This window comes from Notamacropus eugenii, chromosome 5, assembly GCF_028372415.1.
Source record: "Notamacropus eugenii isolate mMacEug1 chromosome 5, mMacEug1.pri_v2, whole genome shotgun sequence".
NCBI classification, from domain to species: Eukaryota; Metazoa; Chordata; class Mammalia; order Diprotodontia; family Macropodidae; genus Notamacropus; species Notamacropus eugenii.
The window spans coordinates 416418730-416437579 of record NC_092876.1 but is presented as its reverse complement, the minus strand read 5'-3'; the positions used below and the strand labels follow the sequence as shown (position 1 = coordinate 416437579).

Here is an 18850-nt window from a genome sequence, read left to right as displayed (position 1 = left end):
TTCTTTCAACAATTTAGGAAACTGAGGTCCAATGAGGCCAATATCTCACTCGGTGTTGCATAACTAATAAATGGTAGACAGTTAAGTCAGGAAACCCAGGCTTCTTGACTTATATATAGGCAAATGATCTTTCACCTGTCCTGCACTACTTCTTTCCAATGATCCAAGACAATTGAGCATAGCTGAGAACTTAACTGAAAATTCAGAGAGGTCTCTACAACTATTATCTGAGAGTAATCAGAAAACTATACAACATACTTCTAAAAACTGTGAGATGTCATCCTGATCAAAATTTCTCAATAGATCAAGACTGTAAGAAAAGCAAGATCTTCCACTGAAGGAGAAAATAAGGCTAACATATCTGTTTCATCCTTCACACTTTAGCTCATTTCTGTTCTGCTGTGCTTATAGAAAGAGAGGAAATTGCTTTATTGAGTAGAAAGTTGGATTAGATGAACTGTGGGATCATTTCCATCTCCAGAGTCCAACTCTGGAGCTCCCCATCAGACGATGAGGAAATTGACAATAGGCACATCTCCCCTGAAAAAAATTAAAACCACTACTAAGAATGGAGCAGAGCAATATACTTGTCCATTAAAAGCTGAGGCTTTGAAGATATATCTTTCTCCTGTGTAGGAAGAGAAAAGAAAAGCACTATTTAATAGCAAAAATAGTTATCTCGTAGTCAAAAGTACCAAGTTCTATTACTTTACCCACTAAGTGATTAACTGTGTTAGCTTAATCTAGTCATATTGCTGACTTTGGATAGTTTTCCATCTGTGTAAGATAGATTTGTCTTAAAAATAAGTAATAAATGTTTTCATTTCTCTGATGGAAATGTCTAATGAGACAGCATTGTTGGACAATTCTCATAGATGGAGAGCTTTTTTTTCTCTTCTGGTAAACAGAAGTTGGTCTGCCTATATTAATCGTCCATTGGCCCCCCAGTGTTTTCATGCTTTCTATGTGTTTCAACACTTCCCTGTACTACCATATCCCAAACTTCCAATTCCCTCCACCTCTTCTTTCAATATGCTTATCTCAGTTAACAAAGAAGAAAGTCAGGGGAACAATTAATTCTCACTACATTGTTGATGTTTTTGTGATAAATCTTACCATCATACTTCTAAAAAGAGAAAACAAAATCAAATGTACAAATTAAATATATTCCCACTTTGTTAGAGGATATAGTGTCTTGGTATGGCTGGGTCAATACTATTTTAAAATGGATATTGAGCATACACATACACATTTTTGCCCTGTTGAGTGCTTCTAGATGAGGAGCACACTTCTTTTGACCTATAGAGTTCCTGGTTCTATATATATTAATGATATAACAATAAAAGAAACAGCAACCAATGAAGATCATAGAACAAATTTTCATCAGCAATGCTATGTTAGACCAGAGTGTTCTTTCTTAAATAGAGGTGGAAAGTTCTTTTTGATATAATTTTCAGAAAAGTTTCATTTCTTCTTCTAACTTTGACAGTTTGAATAAATTGGTTACCTAATATATGAAGCTGAACTCCTGGATAAATATTCCTTCACAGGTTAGATCTAGCAGTCTCTGAAATGTGGTATCTCTGAAATTCAAGACTCCTTTGCCTGGGAACACTGAAACTTTTGGTGCGTGCTCAAAAGCCCCACCAATGTTTGCAAAACTCTGTAACCCTACTTTTCTTGCAGCGACAACCCTCTTTTCCTAGGTCCCATCCACTCTATTTCTTACTCCTACAAATGAAAAAGGTAGAAAGAGCCAGCTTTGGAATCAAAATAAAAAATCAAAGCCTCTGACTGAAGAAGAAAGTACCTCCTCCCAAGTTTCTTGAGTCTCTGCCATTTTGCAGTCCATAAAAAATTCAGTTCTGGTATACAGGAAATGTGCAAGCAAATATCATAAACATTGAACTAAGCATCAAGACTAATCAGGACAGGTAAAATAAACACACTATTCCAGGCAATTATGTCAGGGTGCCATTCACAATAAATCTACATCAAAAATGCATGTAATGGATACATCATAACATAAAATACTGTTTGACAAGCTATTTTAGCAAACAACTCTATGTGTAAATTACATGCAGAGCATATTATAGGAACATACCTTAGTTGAACACATACAGCCATAGAAGACCAGTAAGCAAACATAAAAGCAAAGCAAAATAATAATATCGGTCACCATATAAAATTAGAAAACATGTACAAACATTGAACTGGTAGAAACAGACCCATCGTTTTATCTTTATAGTAATATATGATGTCAGCACATAAGCAGATAAACATGATGAGCAAAATAATAAAACAGAAGTATTCTCAAAGGATGTAGTAATTAATACACGCATCAATGAATATATGTAATTATATGTAAGGCACACATTAGGGTAACCACATCTACATTTTTCACGTGCAATATAATAAATTAATATGAGCAGAGATCAAATAGATCCAGCTTTCTTATGACCTATGGATCTATTTACTCTCAAACTTACTGTTGGTATGGGCTGATCACAGACCAATCAGAACTATACTCTTTCATTCCTAAAGCGGAACTTAGGGAGGTCCAAGGCTAACTATTAGTTTTACTGGGATCTTTGGGGATATCACTTCAACCGAGGAATCTCTATGGCCCAGTTTTACTAACCAAGAAAATTACTGTCTTTGGGTTCAGTGTTTATCAGAACTGAAGCTAGGCAAGGCTGTTGAGTCTTAGTTTAGAGTGTCCCTCTTCTCTGGAAATTTTTTTTAGCCAGTGTCTAGTTTAGGCTGTCTAGTGGGCAGTACTTTTTAAACTAGAGCCCCCTAAGAAAAGTGTCCTTCAGTCATCACTACTTACTCATTAGGGATTCCAATTAACCCTTCTATGAATATTAAATGGTGGAGATTGCCTTTATTTTTTAAAATTTGTATATTTTATTTTTTCAAATTATGTATAAAAATAAATTTTAACAGTCTTTGAATTTGCAAATTCTTTCCCTCCTTCTCACCTCTCCCCCATCCTAGTAAAGACAAGCAATTTGACATAGATTATAGATGCGCAGACATGCAAAACATATTTCTACATTAACCATGTTGCAAAGGAAAACACAGACAAAAAGAAAGTTTTTAAAAAGTATGCTTCAAACTGAATTCATACTCTACCATTCTTTCTCTGGAGGTGGATAGCATTTTTCATATCATAAGACTTTCATAATTGTCTTAGATCATTGTAATGCTGAGGATAGATAAATCCTTCACAGTTGATCATTGTACCATATTGTTCTTATTGTGTAAAATGTTCTCCTGGTTCTTCTCACTTAATTTTGCTTCAGTTCATTTAAGTCTTTTCAGATTTTTCTGAAACTATCTTGCTCCTCATTTCTTATAGCACAAATCATATTTCATCACAGTCATAATACAGGTTGTTCAACCATCCCCTAATTGATAGACATCACCTCAATTTTCAATTCTTTGTCACCACCAAAAGAGCTATTATAAATATTTTTGTATATAGGTCTTTTTTTCTTATTTCTTTGAGATATAGAGCTAGAAGTGGTATGGTTCCAAATTGCTCTCCAGAATAGTTGGATGAGTTCACAACTCCACCAACATTGCAGTCCCAGTTTTTCTACTTTCCCCCAAATATTTGTCATTTTCTTTTTCTATCATATTAATCACTCTGGTAGGTATAAAGTTGTACCTCAGAGTTGTTTTAATTTGCATTGTTTAATCAACAGTGACTTAGAGCATTGTTTCATATGAATATAAGCAGCTTTGATTCTTCTTCTGAAAACTGCCTGTTCATATCCTTTGACTATCATATTCTTATGTATTTGACACATTTGCCTACATATTTGAGAAATGAGCCCTTTATCAGAGAAATTTGCTGTAAAAATTTCCCCCATTTTCTGCTTTCCTTCTAATCTTGGCTGCATTGGATTTTTTGTGCAAAACTTTTTAATTTCATGTAACCAAAATAATTTTATTTCCCACAATGCTTTCTGTCTCTAGTATAAACTCTTTCCTTATCCACAGATCTCATAGGAAAACTATTCTATGCTCCCTTAATTTGCCTATGGTAACACATTTCATGTCTAAATCATGTACCCATTTTGACCTTATTTTGGCATACAATGTGAGAAGTTGGTTTATGCCTAGTTTCTGCCAAACTGCTATTAGGTTTTCCCAGTAATTTTTGTCAAATAGTGAGCTCTTGTCCCATCAGCTATGGTTTTTTCTGTTCATCAAACTATGATTACTATGATCATTAACCATGGTGTATTGTTTACCTAATCTATTCCACTGACTCACCACTCTGCTTCTTAGATATTACCAGATTGTTTTGATGATTATCATTTTGTAATAGTTTGAGATCTGATATTATTGGGTCTCCATCTACATTTTTTCATTGTTTTCCTTTATATTCTTGACTTTTTGTTCTTCTAGATGAATTTTGGTATAATTTTTTTATCTCTATAAAATAACATTTTTGGTACTGTAGTAACTTTCTATACTCAAGCTCTTTTTTGTTTCTTTCTCATTTTTCTAGCCTATTTCTTTTCACTTTATGTTGAAAGTTGGGCTTTGCTCCTGGGGTGAGGGGGTGGATGGGACTGTCCCAAGCTTCAGGTAATTTTTGTCCTCCTATTTTCAGAGCTAGTTCTGGGAGTCTATAGGTTTTCAGTTCTTCCAAGATGTTATGATCTAAGGAGGGGTCATTACTCTCCTGGTCTATGCTCTGGTCTACAAATGACCACAAACACTCTTTTCTACCTTGGAATTGTGACCAAGTTCCCCAGTCCTCTATAAACCCATGTTCTAGTGTTCTAGTGCTCCTCCTTGCCCTGGGACTGGGGCTCAGAACTAGGTATGGGCAATACAACAGAGTCCTGCATGCAATGCCAGCAAAGGGTAACCTGTAATCTCCTTCTGACCAATTGTCCTTACCATTTGTGGGTAAAGAGATCTAGAAGCCATCACCACTTATCAGTCCCACTCCTCCCCCAAGGCATACTGATGACTTTCCAGAGTGGGTTTGCACTAGATGGTGCTCTGCTCTCACCCCAGTGAGAAAGACCTTTCCTGCCAACCTTCTAAGTTGTCTTGGGCTGGAAAATTGTTTCACTTCATCCCTTTGTCAGTTCTAGCACTCCAGAATTCCCTTTGAGGAAATATTTTAAAGTCATTTAGAAGGGAATTTGAGAGAGCTCAGATGAATCTCTGCCTTAACCCCACCATCTCAGCTCTGCCTCCAGGTTAATTGTCTTTATAAGGTCCTCAACCAGTCTCTGGGACTATTTGGTAAAGAAAGAAAGTTACCCAGTTTCCCAATAATATGCATCAGATGTTCACAAATTAGATCTACTCCAATTCTGGAATTGCCCAAACCCGTGTTTATTATCTCTGCAACTCAACAGGCTCTTAAATTTGACTAGTCTGTCAATTGACATAAGTTTATTAAATGTTTACTGTGTGTCAAGCATAGAAGATATAAAGAAAGACAAAAGCATATTCCCTAACCTCCAGAAAAATGGGTGGTCATCCAAAAGAGAAGGCACTTGACATTGAGAAAAGACCATTAGATTTGGTAATTAAGAGATCATTGGCTGGCTAATATAGAAATAAATCTTTCACATGAGTTCACATGTATATATTACTTGCCTTCTCAATGAGTGAGGGAGGTACTGGAAGGGGGTGATAAAATTCAGGACTCGATTTTTTAATGAATGTTTATAAAAAATAAATTATTTTATTTTAAAAATATAACATAGGAAAAAAAAGACATCATTGGTAGTTTTGGAGAAAGTGATCTCAATTGAATGATGAGTTTGAAAGCTAAATTCCAGAGGGATTTGAAAAGAATCAGAAGAAAACTAGTGGAGGCTCCTGATTGTACATGGAGTTTTTTTGAAGGAGTTTAGCCATGAAAGGGAGAGGAGTTATATGACAATAGGTAGCAAGATGGGCAGGGGAAGCTGTATCTCTCTGACATTGCTCAACACCATATTCTCTGTTATTATGGCAATGGTGATCCTCTTCCCTTAGTCCCATCTGCCAGGAGACCTCTGTTTCTTGCTTTCATAAGAACAAAGGCAAGAAGATCCAGTTTAGAAGTCAAGCCATCTCCTTCAACAGAAAGGGTTGCCTTCTCCCATTGCTGTCGCTGCAGCATGCTACAGACCTATTAGATCCACATGAAAACCCAATTACCACGGACAGCTCTTGAGTGCTACTCTCCCATGTGCCATTGTATTATTCAAGTATTCAATTGTGAAAGAAATTCTGCCCTACAGAGTACTAAGGCACCTTCTTGAAGATGTTCAATAAATACTTGGCTAATAGTTGGTCATTTGTACATCGATCAAGTTGCATCATTTCTTAGTTTAGATAATGTTTTCATTTTTTCTTTGGGGCAATTTTCATGCTTATATCAATGACATTTAGTTTACCTATATAATTGTACTGACTTAGCTTTGCCATGATTCCATTTACATAGTTAATATCCTGTGCTGTCTATGATTTTACTAGGCACACTAATGACACTGATATTTACTGGGTATACAATCATGGCAACAAACAAAGAGCTTATGTGGTCATTCACTATCTTCACAGTGATGTGGTTTGTTGTGTAGCTGTTTTTTTTTCAGCAATATTTTCTTCATAGCATCACATTTTTCACTTTATCTTCTTTAGAATAAGATATGTAGGCATGTTTATGTGCTAGTTGCTGGAATCTAAGGTTCAATTACATATAATCCACATCACCACCAACTGTGTTTTCTTTTGAACCCAGAACTCAAACAGGAGAAATCATTAAAAATAAGAGTGGAACCTGGACTCTTTGAATGGACTAAATGGGAAATACGTGAAGCAATCCCTGCCCTCATGACACTGGGTGAACTGACCAAAGCAAATTTTAATGTTGATGTTGATTACAGGTATGCAAGTCATATTTATTCCAGTTTAATTTTCTGTACTCCCAAGTTTCACATCATTTCACCTGCAGAAAATTCTTCTAAGGTTGAATTAATTAAGCACACAAGTACTATGCTTAACCTACTATAATACATACTACACTGTAAGTGATGTGCTTACTAGGTCCTGGGGATACAAAGACCAAAGTATAACAGTCTATGCTCTACAGGAACTTACTTTCTAACATGTACATCAATTTATTGTTTTGTGAATCAGTCATGTTCGACTTTTCATGACCCCATGTTGGGTTTCTTGGCAAAAATACTGGAGTGGTCTACCATTTCCTTCTTCCACTCACTTTACAGTTGAGAAAACTTAGACAAACAAGGTTAAGGAATTTGCCTAGCATCGCACAGCTATTAAGTGTCTCAGGAAAGATTTTAACTCAGGTCCAAAACTCCAGGGCTGGCACTCTATCCATTTAACTGCCTATGTACATCAATCAATATGTACAATTATATATAAAAGACACATACAAGGTAACTTTGGAAGGGGAGAGCTTTAGTAGCACTTACAGGATCAGAAAAGGCCTCATTTGAAAGGGATTTAGAGAGGGTTTTGAATTGTGGCCTGCATGTGATATTCACCCACTGACTATAACAGGAAAGAGTATGCAGGAAAGAGAGATTGGAGTTTTAAAGATACAGTCTTATCTAGTTATGCAGCCAATCAAAAGAAGCTGCTTCTCTCAAATGATAAAAGAACACAGGATGTCTCCCTCTAAAATCAGAGTGCCTTCATGTTATGAGATCTGGCCATGCTCCAAGCTTCTATTACATTAAGATCACCTTGGCAGTTTTATGAATGCTAGATTTTAGAGAGATAAGACTGGAAAGCAGAAGACTAATTAAGAGGCTATTGCAATACTTCAAAAGAGATGCAATAAGTGTTGGAATAGGATATTGACTGAGTCAGTGGAGATGGAAGAAATATATCATGAATGTAGAAATGACATAATTTGACAACTTATCAGATATGTTCAGTGAGTCTGAGGAGATAAAGACGGTGTCTTTATGAAAGAAAGTGAATGTCTGAAACTAGATTTTCAACTCTTTCAATTGACAAGTCTTCTTAAATAATAGCATTGCATTGTGTAAGATACAAAATAAACAAAAAACATGGTTTGTGCTAAATCAATTCAAAATTTGTTAAATATTTATAGATAATGTTCTAAGTCCTATACATATGAAGATAAAAACAAGACCCTCCCCATGAAGGAGAGGGAAGTTAGAGAACTACAGTATATACAGTATATACTACAGTATATAAGAAATAACTGAAAGAACAAAGCAAGTTTTATAGTGGAGGTAACATCTGAACTGAATTTTGAGGGAAGACAAGAATTCTTGGGAGGTGTGAATGATGAAGCCATGCATTCTGGGCATGGGGAGACAGCTTATACAAATGTAGAGAGGCAGGACACAGAATGTTGAGTTTTTTCCCCAGGGAAAAACCAAGCACCAAAGGTGTTTATGTCTCTCTGTGGTCCTGAGTATAAAGGGCAAGGGAAGCAGAAAGGAAAATGAATACTCCAAACTCCTGATCCTTTCCCAGAGGCAAAGTCAGAGGGGAAAAAATAGAAGAGCATCTAATTTCCCACTGCCTTTCCTCAGGGGTAAACCAAGAGCCAAAGAAGGTGCAGAGCAAGGCTCTGACAACCTCAATAAACCATAGTCTAGAAGGCCAAGTCAAGAGACTCCAGTAGACTGATCCCACTTTTTCAGGGTTTGAATTGGGAAGAAGAAGAACATACAGGTGCTGGAAAAGGCATTGCCTTAAAGGAGCCAGGAAAAACTCAGGGAAATAGCTCTGAAGGCCACAGAAACACTGACCAAAGATGAGAGGATGCAGAAAACCACAGGGCCCTGGCCAAGGAAGCATAGGGGATAGAAAGACCATAAGGCCCAGATTAGAGATACCCCAGGAAGGTCAGAAACCCACAGGTTAGCTCCAGAGTGAAGTGAGCAGAGGTAGGAGAAGAATTTACATAATGATTCCAATACTGTGGCCAGTTAAGACCACGGAAGACGGATGATGAATTGTACTTCCAACTTCTTGTCACAAATTTAATGACTCAGAAGCATGATTTTCAGACACAGCCAATATATGCATTTGTTTTACATCACTATATTTGTTATAAGACAAAAGTTTTTTAAAGGGCAGTAGATTTAGGAAGAGCAAGATCATTTTTAAAAAATTAAAAAATAGGACATTCAGAAGAGAATATTGACAAGCAGGTCAGTGCTGAAATTATCAAATAAAATTGGAATAATAAAAAATCAAGCTGTAAAAAGCAAGGAGAAAAGACAAAATAAATATAGTTCCATATGCAATCTTCGCCTTTTCCAGTAAAAATTTATTAAGTGATTACTATGTGCTAGGCACTGCACTAAATACTGGGGATAAAAAGAAAGGAATCCAAGGATCCCCAGTCTCAAGGTCAATAGACAAGGCAACATGCAAACTACTGTGTACAAACACACTATATACAAGGTAAATTGGAAATAATCAACAGAAGGAAAGCACTGAAAATAAGGGGGAACAGGAAAGGATTTCTATAGAATGTGGGATTTTAGGTGATACCTGAAGGAAGCCAGAAAAACCAGGAGGTAGGGACTAAAGAGAGAGGGCATTTGAGGCATAGGGAACAGCCAGAGAAAATTCTTTAAGCCAAGAGATAAAATGGCTTGTTCAAGGAACTGCAAGGAGGCTAGCATCACTGAATCACAGAGAAGGGAATATAATGTATAAGAAAACTAAAAATTGGGTCAGGCAGGTTATAAAAAACTTTGAGTCCGATCCGTTCGGTGACAGGGAGCCACTAGAGTTTATTGGATATGGGGGTTTGGGGGTGGGGGGACATGGTCAGACCTGAACTTTAAGAGGCACACGTTAGCAGCTGACTGAAGGATGGACTGATGTGGGAAAAGGCGAAGTAGAGACCAACCATCAGGCTATTGTATCATTCCAGATGGGGAGTGCTCGCACCAGGGTGGTAGCAGTGTCAGAGGAGAGAAGGAGGCATAGACAACAGACCTTGCCAAGGTAGAAATGACAAGATTTGACAACTGATTGGTGGAGGTGAAAGTGAGGATTTGAGGGTGATACACCTATTAGGGAACTGGAATGTTGGTGGTATACTCAATAGCAACAGGAAAGTTAAGAAGAAGAAAGAATTTCAGAGGAAAGACAATTCAATTTGGGACATGTTGAGCTTAAAATGTCTATGGGATCATTTGAGATGTCTCATAGGGAGCTGGAGATTAGAAGTCAGCAGAGAGCTTAGGGTTGGTCAAGTAGTTCTGAAAGTCCTCTGTGGAGATGACAATTGAATCCAGGGGGGATGATGAGATCACCAAATGAAATAGTATAAAAGATGAAGAGAATTGATCAAACACATATTCATGTGTGATAGGGTCTTCCCATGGAAATCTTCCCATGGAAACTTACATGAAGGGATAGCTGTAACTTTCAACTGTGAAAGGCTACGGATGTCTTCATACTACTCCTGTTTCATAGTCTATACTGGATGTCCTTCTGTTGGTTACTAATAAACTTCTCTTGAGGCTGCTCTTGTGCACTCTGGTAGATAATCCTTGAGTCAGAACCCAGACAGATTGCTGCAATTTCCACCAACTCCAGTTCTAAATCAACTACAATCTTTGGTTAACAGATTGAAATGCTGTCTCAGAAAGAATAGGCTGGCTCTGAATAGGATACATTGTAGGAATCATAGGAATCAAGTGGAATGTCTTCTTTCTGCAAGAAAGGTCAAATCATTAGACCTAGGAAGGGCAAGGAATCATAGCATCTAGTGCTCGAAGGGATCTCAATTATCATTCATCATCATCATCATCTCTCTCTCTCTCTCTCTCTCTCTCTCTCTCTCTCTCTCTCTCTCTGTCCTGAAAATCCATTGCCTAAAGTGCTCAAATTCAGGAAATCCTAAACTTGAAATTACCCAGGAGGCAATTTTCTAAGTTTGTGCTATCCCAAAAACTTCCTTCTAGAAGGCTGGACTCTAGAATCATGATCTTTGGGAAATTCAGAACACTGGAGTCTAGAGTTCAGGAAGTATCATCTTTGAATCATCTCAGGTTGCATATACGTGCATGTTTCCTATGGACATTTGCTTCTGCCACAAGTTGCCATGACTCTTTCCAAATTAATTTTTTTAAATGAACAGAAATCCATTTTTCTGTCTCCACACATACCTCACTGGAAAAAGAAAACCAAATTACTTGTAATAAGTGTCCATAATCAGGCAAAGTAAATCCCCTCATTTTCTGTGTTCAAAAACATATGTCTCATTCTGCACCCTAAATCTACTTCTATGTTGGGAAATAGATAGTATGGTCCATCATTGGTCTACCAAAATCATGGATAGTCATTGTACCTCAAAATTCATGACTTTTATAATATTAGTGTTATAGTATAAATAGTTCTTCATGGTTTGATCACTTCACTCTGTATCAGTTCATACAAGTCTTCTGATAAACAATTTGAAATTATACTGTTACTATGCAATGTATGTGCCTTGACCCAGATATACCACCATTAAACCTATACCCAGAAGAGATCAAAGAAAGAGGACAAGGTCGAACTTAGACAAAAATGCTAAGAGTAGCTCTTTTGTCCTGTCAAAAAAATGGAAATGAAAAGGATGCCCATCTATTGGGGAATGGCTAAGAACATTATGCTACATGAATGTAATGAATAGTATTGTATTATAAAAAATATTTTCATTTGTGATTCTGGTGGAGGTCCAGAGAAGAGAGGCAGGATGAATTCTTGCAACACTCTGGAAGAATCACAAAAGAAGAAAATGAAAATCATATTTTCAAGAATTTAGAGATTCTTTAAGCAGTCAATTCCTTTTCTGAAACTGATTCAAGCCAACTTCAAAATAAGAACAGTTTGCTTTTCTAAAAAATGACCAAAGACCTGGTTGATCCTCAGCCACTGAAGTTTCCTGTATTCTATCAGTTGCCTTCACCCAAGGGTCAACATGTTATCTGGTTTTTTGTTTTTGTCTTTTTAGGAAACTGCTTTACACTTGGTTATGGTAATTAGGGAAAACAACCCAATTTTTTCTAGAACAGCCCTGATTCACCATAAGATCTGACTGACTATTCCCTTTATCCTCTTTTTTAGATCTGCATTCCCACTTTCCTCCCTGAAGCCATCGGAAAGTTATGATGACTACATACAAAGGTGCTCTATGACTGTGAAGCAGATTGTTGCTGCCTGCCCAGGTGAAAGCAAATATTTTTGGCTATGTATATGACTAGAGTCATTTCCTCTACCTTCAGGATCTTGCTTCTGTATTAGAAACTAGCCAAGATAACTATTATCTAATAAGTTAGTATCTTTTTCTTACAATAGAATTGGAGTACAGCAACTTTAGGGTTAACTCAGTGTAATGATTGCATGGTTTTTTCTCTCTGAAGTTATAGTCTATTTTTCTCTTACTCTCCTTCACTATATCTAATTCTGTTTTAAGTCAGAGCAAAGGCATTAGAGCAAATACAAGTAAATGTGTCAAGTCAAAATCAAATCATCTTAACACTTTTTAAATTTAATTTAATTTAAAAAAGAGAAAATATAGTAGCTACTGTTAATAGTGGGTATTATGACTAAATTTGGTGTGGTAGCCTTGCCATTCCTAGGCATGCATTGATTTGCCTATGAAGGTCCACCATTATGCTGATATATTCCTCACAAGGGGCTTTCAAGAGGCAAGTGTTAGTGTGGACATTTGTACACCTTGGAAATGAGTAAATACTAAAAATTAGAGATAGTTTATTGTTTTGTTGAAAAGAAAGTGGTATAGAAAATGTTAAGAAGGTAGATTAAAAGTGTTTCATCATGATTCCCATAATTAACAGTAGCTGCTGAATCTTCTGAAGATTCATATTTTCAGAAAACTGTCAGCACACTCCTGACTTTACCCTACAAAATATTTGGGGAACTCTAAACTAAACCTTGGGTAATTTCAGTAGTCATTATTTTGGCTATCTTTTCCTTTTTATTTTTCAGGTGGTGTAATCTCAATTGTAAGCCATGGTTCAGCTCTGGACTCCTGCACTAGACCACTACTTGACCTCCCACCCAGAGACATCAGTGATTTTGCTCAATTAGTCAGAAAGGTAAATGGATTCTCCAGGAGAAAATTTCATATGAATGCTATTTTCTCTTTGGGCTGTCCTGTGCACCCATCTCAATGATCAGTGAGTCAGTGAAGAGCTAAGTCAAGAGGTGGTATAATATTATCGAAAAATTAATGAATGGGGAGTTAAGAGAAATCTAGTCTTGAGTACTAAGAGTCACATGATCTGGATTAAATCACTTTACATCCCTTAACCTTGCTCTCTTCATAAAGAAAATTAGAGGGTGAGAATGAATGATGATCCCTCCCAGCAATAGATGCTATGATTCCTTGCCCTTCCTAGGTCTAATGATTTGATGATTCAATTGGCTTTCTGTGGAGGAGAAGGATTATTACTCTGTTTCCTTTATGGAATAAATGTAAGAGGGTTTTTTTTGGCTCAATCATTGTAACACCAATATGATATTCATAGCAGCTGCTATGAATATACATATATATTTCTAGGATTGAACCACAAAATATAATAAGATCTCTTCATTCAAAACCAAACCAAAGCATTTATTCAGAACATCACCATTGAGATACCAGAAGGCAAAATTTAATAAAGTCACAGAAATATTTGTACACATCAGCAGTTCAGGCAGCACCAACATTTTAAATGTTCTTTCCATCCAGCCTCTCCACAAACAAGCTTCCCCACTAACAAGTCCCCTAGGCAAGGTCCCCCCTCCACCAGTTCCTTCCTTCCAAGCAACATAATATATGCAATTTTTCAAGCAAAGACTCAGTACCTGATTGGTTTAGCACAGAGAAGCTTTACATGCCTCAGCACTTAATTGGAAAGGCATGCAAACCCTGTGGCCCAGAGCTTGATTGGCTCTGCATCAGGACTCTATGTGACTCAGGATGTGTTACAGCTATGAACTAGGTTGGAGTTCAAAACAGCAAGACATCCATGATTGAAATACCTGTGTACCTTTAGACTTGGGAACATGGCCCATGTTCCAAAAGAGAAAAGGAACACATTTGGTCACATAGGCCTATTAATGCACAGAGAAGTTCTTATATTCCATTAACCCTACACTCATGTAAAGAATATAGATGGTAGACTTAAGTATTCAGGAACACCTTGTGGAAAGTATGTATTTAGATATATAAAATCTGGAATCTGTACATCTCCATTATACATCTGCAAAGGACACTGTTATTTCCATCTTTGAGCAGAGCAGGAGGGCACTTACTATCCACTCTATCTTCAAGCAGGACACTGGGCTAAAATTATATCCATATCAGATATATACAGTTTTTTTGAAGTCAGAATAAAAACTACTTTCCCTGGTCACTCTGGGTGGAAAGTAGTCCTGCCTCAGACTAAGAGGATAATAATTAACTTATTCAATAATAACTAACTTAGTTCTAACTAACCAAAAATTTATTACACACACACACACACACACACACACACACACACACACACACACAAAACAATAACCACAAATAGCTAGCAAACATTTATCTAAGCAAGCAGTAAGACAGAAATCAGAGAAGTTATACAAATTAGAATAAGTGAGATTAAATGCATTCTTTGGCCAAAGAACGATGAAAGTTATCTAGGGTTGCTAGTGATGGGAATCAAGGAATATATTTAGGGGTTAGCTTTCTCCACATATCTGATTTCTTTCTCTACCCATATGTCTCTCAAACCTCACTTTTCTCTCCTTCAATTTATGGAGTCTGAATACAGATTGAAACATACAATTTTTTTTAAAAATTATCTAGTTTTCATGGGGCTTTTTTTTTTTTTTTTTGGTCTTTTACAACATGACTGATATGGAATTGCTTTCCATGACTACACACATATAACCTATATCAAATGCTTCCTTTCTCATTGGGGGACAATTGGAAGGAAGGAGAATTTGGGACTCAAAAATTTTTAAATGAATGTTAAAAATTGTTTTACACGTAATTGGAAAAAATCACAAAGAAAGATGAAGGTAATTGTAAGAAAAAAGCTTCTCTAGGATGTGGGTGGTGAGTGAAGTTTATAAGTGGAAGGAACTTCAAAAGGGAATATTAAATCTAGTTTGATTAAACTTTAGCAAAGTAAAATTAAAATAAATTTTTGATTTTGCAATGTTATACCAATAAAAATTCAGTTTATATCCTCAAAATATGTGTAATTATTTATAGATACAGGTAATGCACATGTGTATGCATAATATATTATATACATTATATGACATACATAAAACAGACATTTTAAAGAATCTTACAAACTTAAATATTTAAGTTTTTATTTAATGGCAATATTAAAACCAAAGACTTATATGAACTGATACTGAGCGAAAGGAGCAGAACCAGGAGAACTTTATACACAGCAACAAACACAGTGTGTGAAGATTTTTTCTGGTAGACTTAGAACTTCATTGCAATGCAAGGATTTAAAATATTCCCACTGGGCTCTTAAGGCAAAATGCCTTCCACATCCAGAGAAAGAACTATGGAATTTCATCACAGAATGTAGCAGATCATTTTCTTTTATATTATATTTTGATTTGTTTTATGATTCTTCCCATTCATTTTAATTCTTCTATGCAACATGACTAAGGTAAAAATGTATTTAATAGGAATGTATGTATATAATATAGGAATATATATAATATATAATAGGAATATATGTATTTAGAATTGTATGATAACTCAGAGAGGGGGGTAGGAAGGGGGCAAGGAAGGGCAGGGAGGGGGAAAAAAATCTAAGTTATATGGAATTAATTGTAAAACACTGAAAACAAGTAAAACAATAAAAAAAATATTAAAACCTTTTGCTTCCACTAAAATATTTTACTAATAATAATATTAAATAATAATTCTTAGTATACCAGTTTCAGTGTGAGCAGTATGACTTAATCTGTTTCATTATTTTCTAAATATCCTTATTTATAATGAGGGGGAATAACATAAATGGTTAATTAACATTTTTCTGCTAGCGACTAATTAGTCCATTTTTTGTTTCTTTATTTTTAAGCTCAGCAGTTGAACTACTTTTAAAATTTTTTTGCATAGCACAATAATGAAATAATAGATCATAACTGTCAGTGAACATAACAGCTTTTCACAAATCATGTTTTTCAGTGTATAGATAATTACCATATACAATGTTAAAACAAGCATACATGAATTATCTCTAATCTCAATTCAGCAGAAAGTTTTCAACATAAATCCAAGTTCTTTTCTTTTTAACGTTACTTTGCTTAATGGGTATTATCACACCTTAATTTCCTATTCACATTTAAATATTTCATTTTTTTTAAGAAGACCAGCTTAGCTGGATCAAATGATTACAAAAAGGACAAAAATGTATCATAAGGAAATAAAGGTTAAGTTGGAACCAGGTTGTGAAGGGCTTTTAAATTACAAACAAAGGGATTTCTATTTGGTCCTAGAATCAATAGAGCTCATATGGAGTGCTGACATGATCAGATATATGCTTTAGGAGTATCATTTTGTAGCTTTATGGAAGATGGTTTGGAAGTGGGAGCGACTTGAGGCAGAGAAACCAATTGGGAAGCCATTGTAATTGTCCAGAAAAGGTGAGATAAAGACCTGAACTAGGGTCATGATTTTGTGACTGGAAAGGAAGGGAGAAATGAGAAAGATGTTTTATAGATAAAGATGACAAGATTTGGCAAGAAATTGGATAAGTGGAGTGAACAAAAATGAGGAGTCCTAAATAACATCAAAATTGACAACCTAAGTGAATGGAGAGATGGTAGTGCCCTCAATAGAAACAGGGAAATCCAGAAGAAAGGTGAATTTGAGGAGGAAAAGTTAATGCAATGAGCTTTGCTAAGCAGATCACAACTCACTCATCCCACTCTCTTTAGCAGCTCACTCTATCCAAAAGAAAAGGGGTAAGGGGATGAGTGGAGTTTTTAGTCACATGTCACACTTTGGAATGCAGAATCCACCCTCTAAATGACACCTGATAAATCTACATGATGATGGGAGCAGGTATCCTGGAGGTGAGTGGGAGGAGAGAATATGAGTATCCAAGTAATAATTAGATTGTATGTTGTGTGCCTTAAAAGCACAATATAGGAGCAGGGTGAGAGTGGGAGAAAGGGGGAAGGATGGAAGATACAGGAAAATGTTGAAGGGTAAATGTAGTTTTATGAAGATAAGCCTCGTGATTGACTGTTATTATCCTGCTCTGTATGAATTTAAGGTTTTTGCTGAAGTGAGCATATGGGAGCTCGGTGTTGCTCCGCCTCCATTTAGGCAGAAATCTTGGCCAAAAGTCCTCACTAACAAACTACTAAAATCTCTTTTCTAGATCCCTTCACTTGGCATGTGTTTCTGTGAAGAAGTGGGAGAGAACAAATGGCAGCTCAACCACCCACCAGTTAAAACACTAACTCATGGGTCCAATTCAGCATTTAACTGGAGAAACTGGATACAGGATGGTTAAGGGCTCCCTATATTATTCAATGGAGCTTCATAATGAAAAGATGAAAAATATTTCCTCATGATTTAGCACCTTATAGGACTGTAAAATATTATATATATGAAGGATTTTTTGTCTCTCTTGGCATGAAATGTATAAGTAATGTAAGGTATAAGTAATACACTTTTGGATTGTGGTGAATCTGGTAGTGATTTGATGTGCTCCAGGGAACTCCAGTCTGAGAATACATTGATCCATCAGAGGTCACATATTGTATGTAGGATCTAAGCATGACTTATACTGACATGTATCTTTAATGTATTATAAGCATTGAAAATTTGAAAATAAAATTTGCCACTTTTCAAAAAAAAAAATGGTGAAGTATAGCAATATTTTCCAGTTATCTAAGGCCCATAGTAAAGATGTGAGTATTTTATTCTGTATACAGTGAGTATTCTTTGGCCTCACTCTCTTAGAATTAGAGCAAATACATCTACCCTTCTAGGAAAATACTGCTGAGATGCTGGGAATAGCACCCATTCTGTAACAGACTAAATTTATTGAGTGCTACTTAATCTATTGTTTTAAAAAATGACTTCATATGCTATTTCACATGCAGCAACCAAGCTAAAGAAAGCTTATGGACCTAGAGATACCCAACATACAAATTCAAAAGAAGAGAATCACTCGGAAACAACAGAGACTCAGAGAGATAAATGGTTAAGGCATGAGTACTACAAGAGTTCTAGGAAAGAATGAAGCAAGAAATTTTTCAAAGACAAAATCAAAATGAAAATAAACAGCTTAGTATGGGTGGTGGTCAACCTTACCCAAGTAATGGACCACCTTAAAAACAGAATGGACAAAACAGAGATCAAACACTTCAAGAAAAAAAGGAATATTAGAATATACTCCAAAGACTGAAAAAATAGAAGAAAATGCAAGCTATGTATTGTCAAAAACAAGTGACTAGTAAAATAGAGGAAGAAAAAATAAATTAAGAATCACTAATCTGCATGACAACCATCCCCCCCCAAAAAAACCTGGATACCATAGTTCAAGAAATCACAAATGGAAACCATCCAGGTCTACTAGAAGGAAAATGAAAATAAAACAAAATTTACTGGTCACCTTATAAAAGAAATCCCCAAATGAAAACTCTTAGAAGTATCATAGGCAAAATTGAGACGCCCAAAATTAAAAACAGAATACTGCAAGTAGTCACAATGAAAGAGTTCAAGCACCAAAGTATCAGTTATAATCACACAAGACTCGGTAGGTACTACAATAAAGAAAAGGAGATCCTGGATTAAGGTATTCCAAAAGGCAAAAGATAAAAGCTTACA

General features: G+C 36.0%; 1 protein-coding gene across 1 annotated transcript in view; it reads left to right on the top strand.

The window, feature by feature from the left end:
- The window catches only part of UBASH3A (ubiquitin associated and SH3 domain containing A), a 108004-nt gene extending 89154 nt beyond the window's left edge, over positions 1-18850 (top strand). The window contains exons 11-14 of the mRNA XM_072614879.1: positions 6770-6914; positions 12106-12206; positions 12991-13100; positions 17394-18850. Coding sequence (XP_072470980.1) covers positions 6770-6914; positions 12106-12206; positions 12991-13100; positions 17394-17528 — 491 coding nt within the window. The 3' untranslated portion in view covers positions 17529-18850. The remainder of the gene's footprint in view (positions 1-6769; positions 6915-12105; positions 12207-12990; positions 13101-17393) is intronic.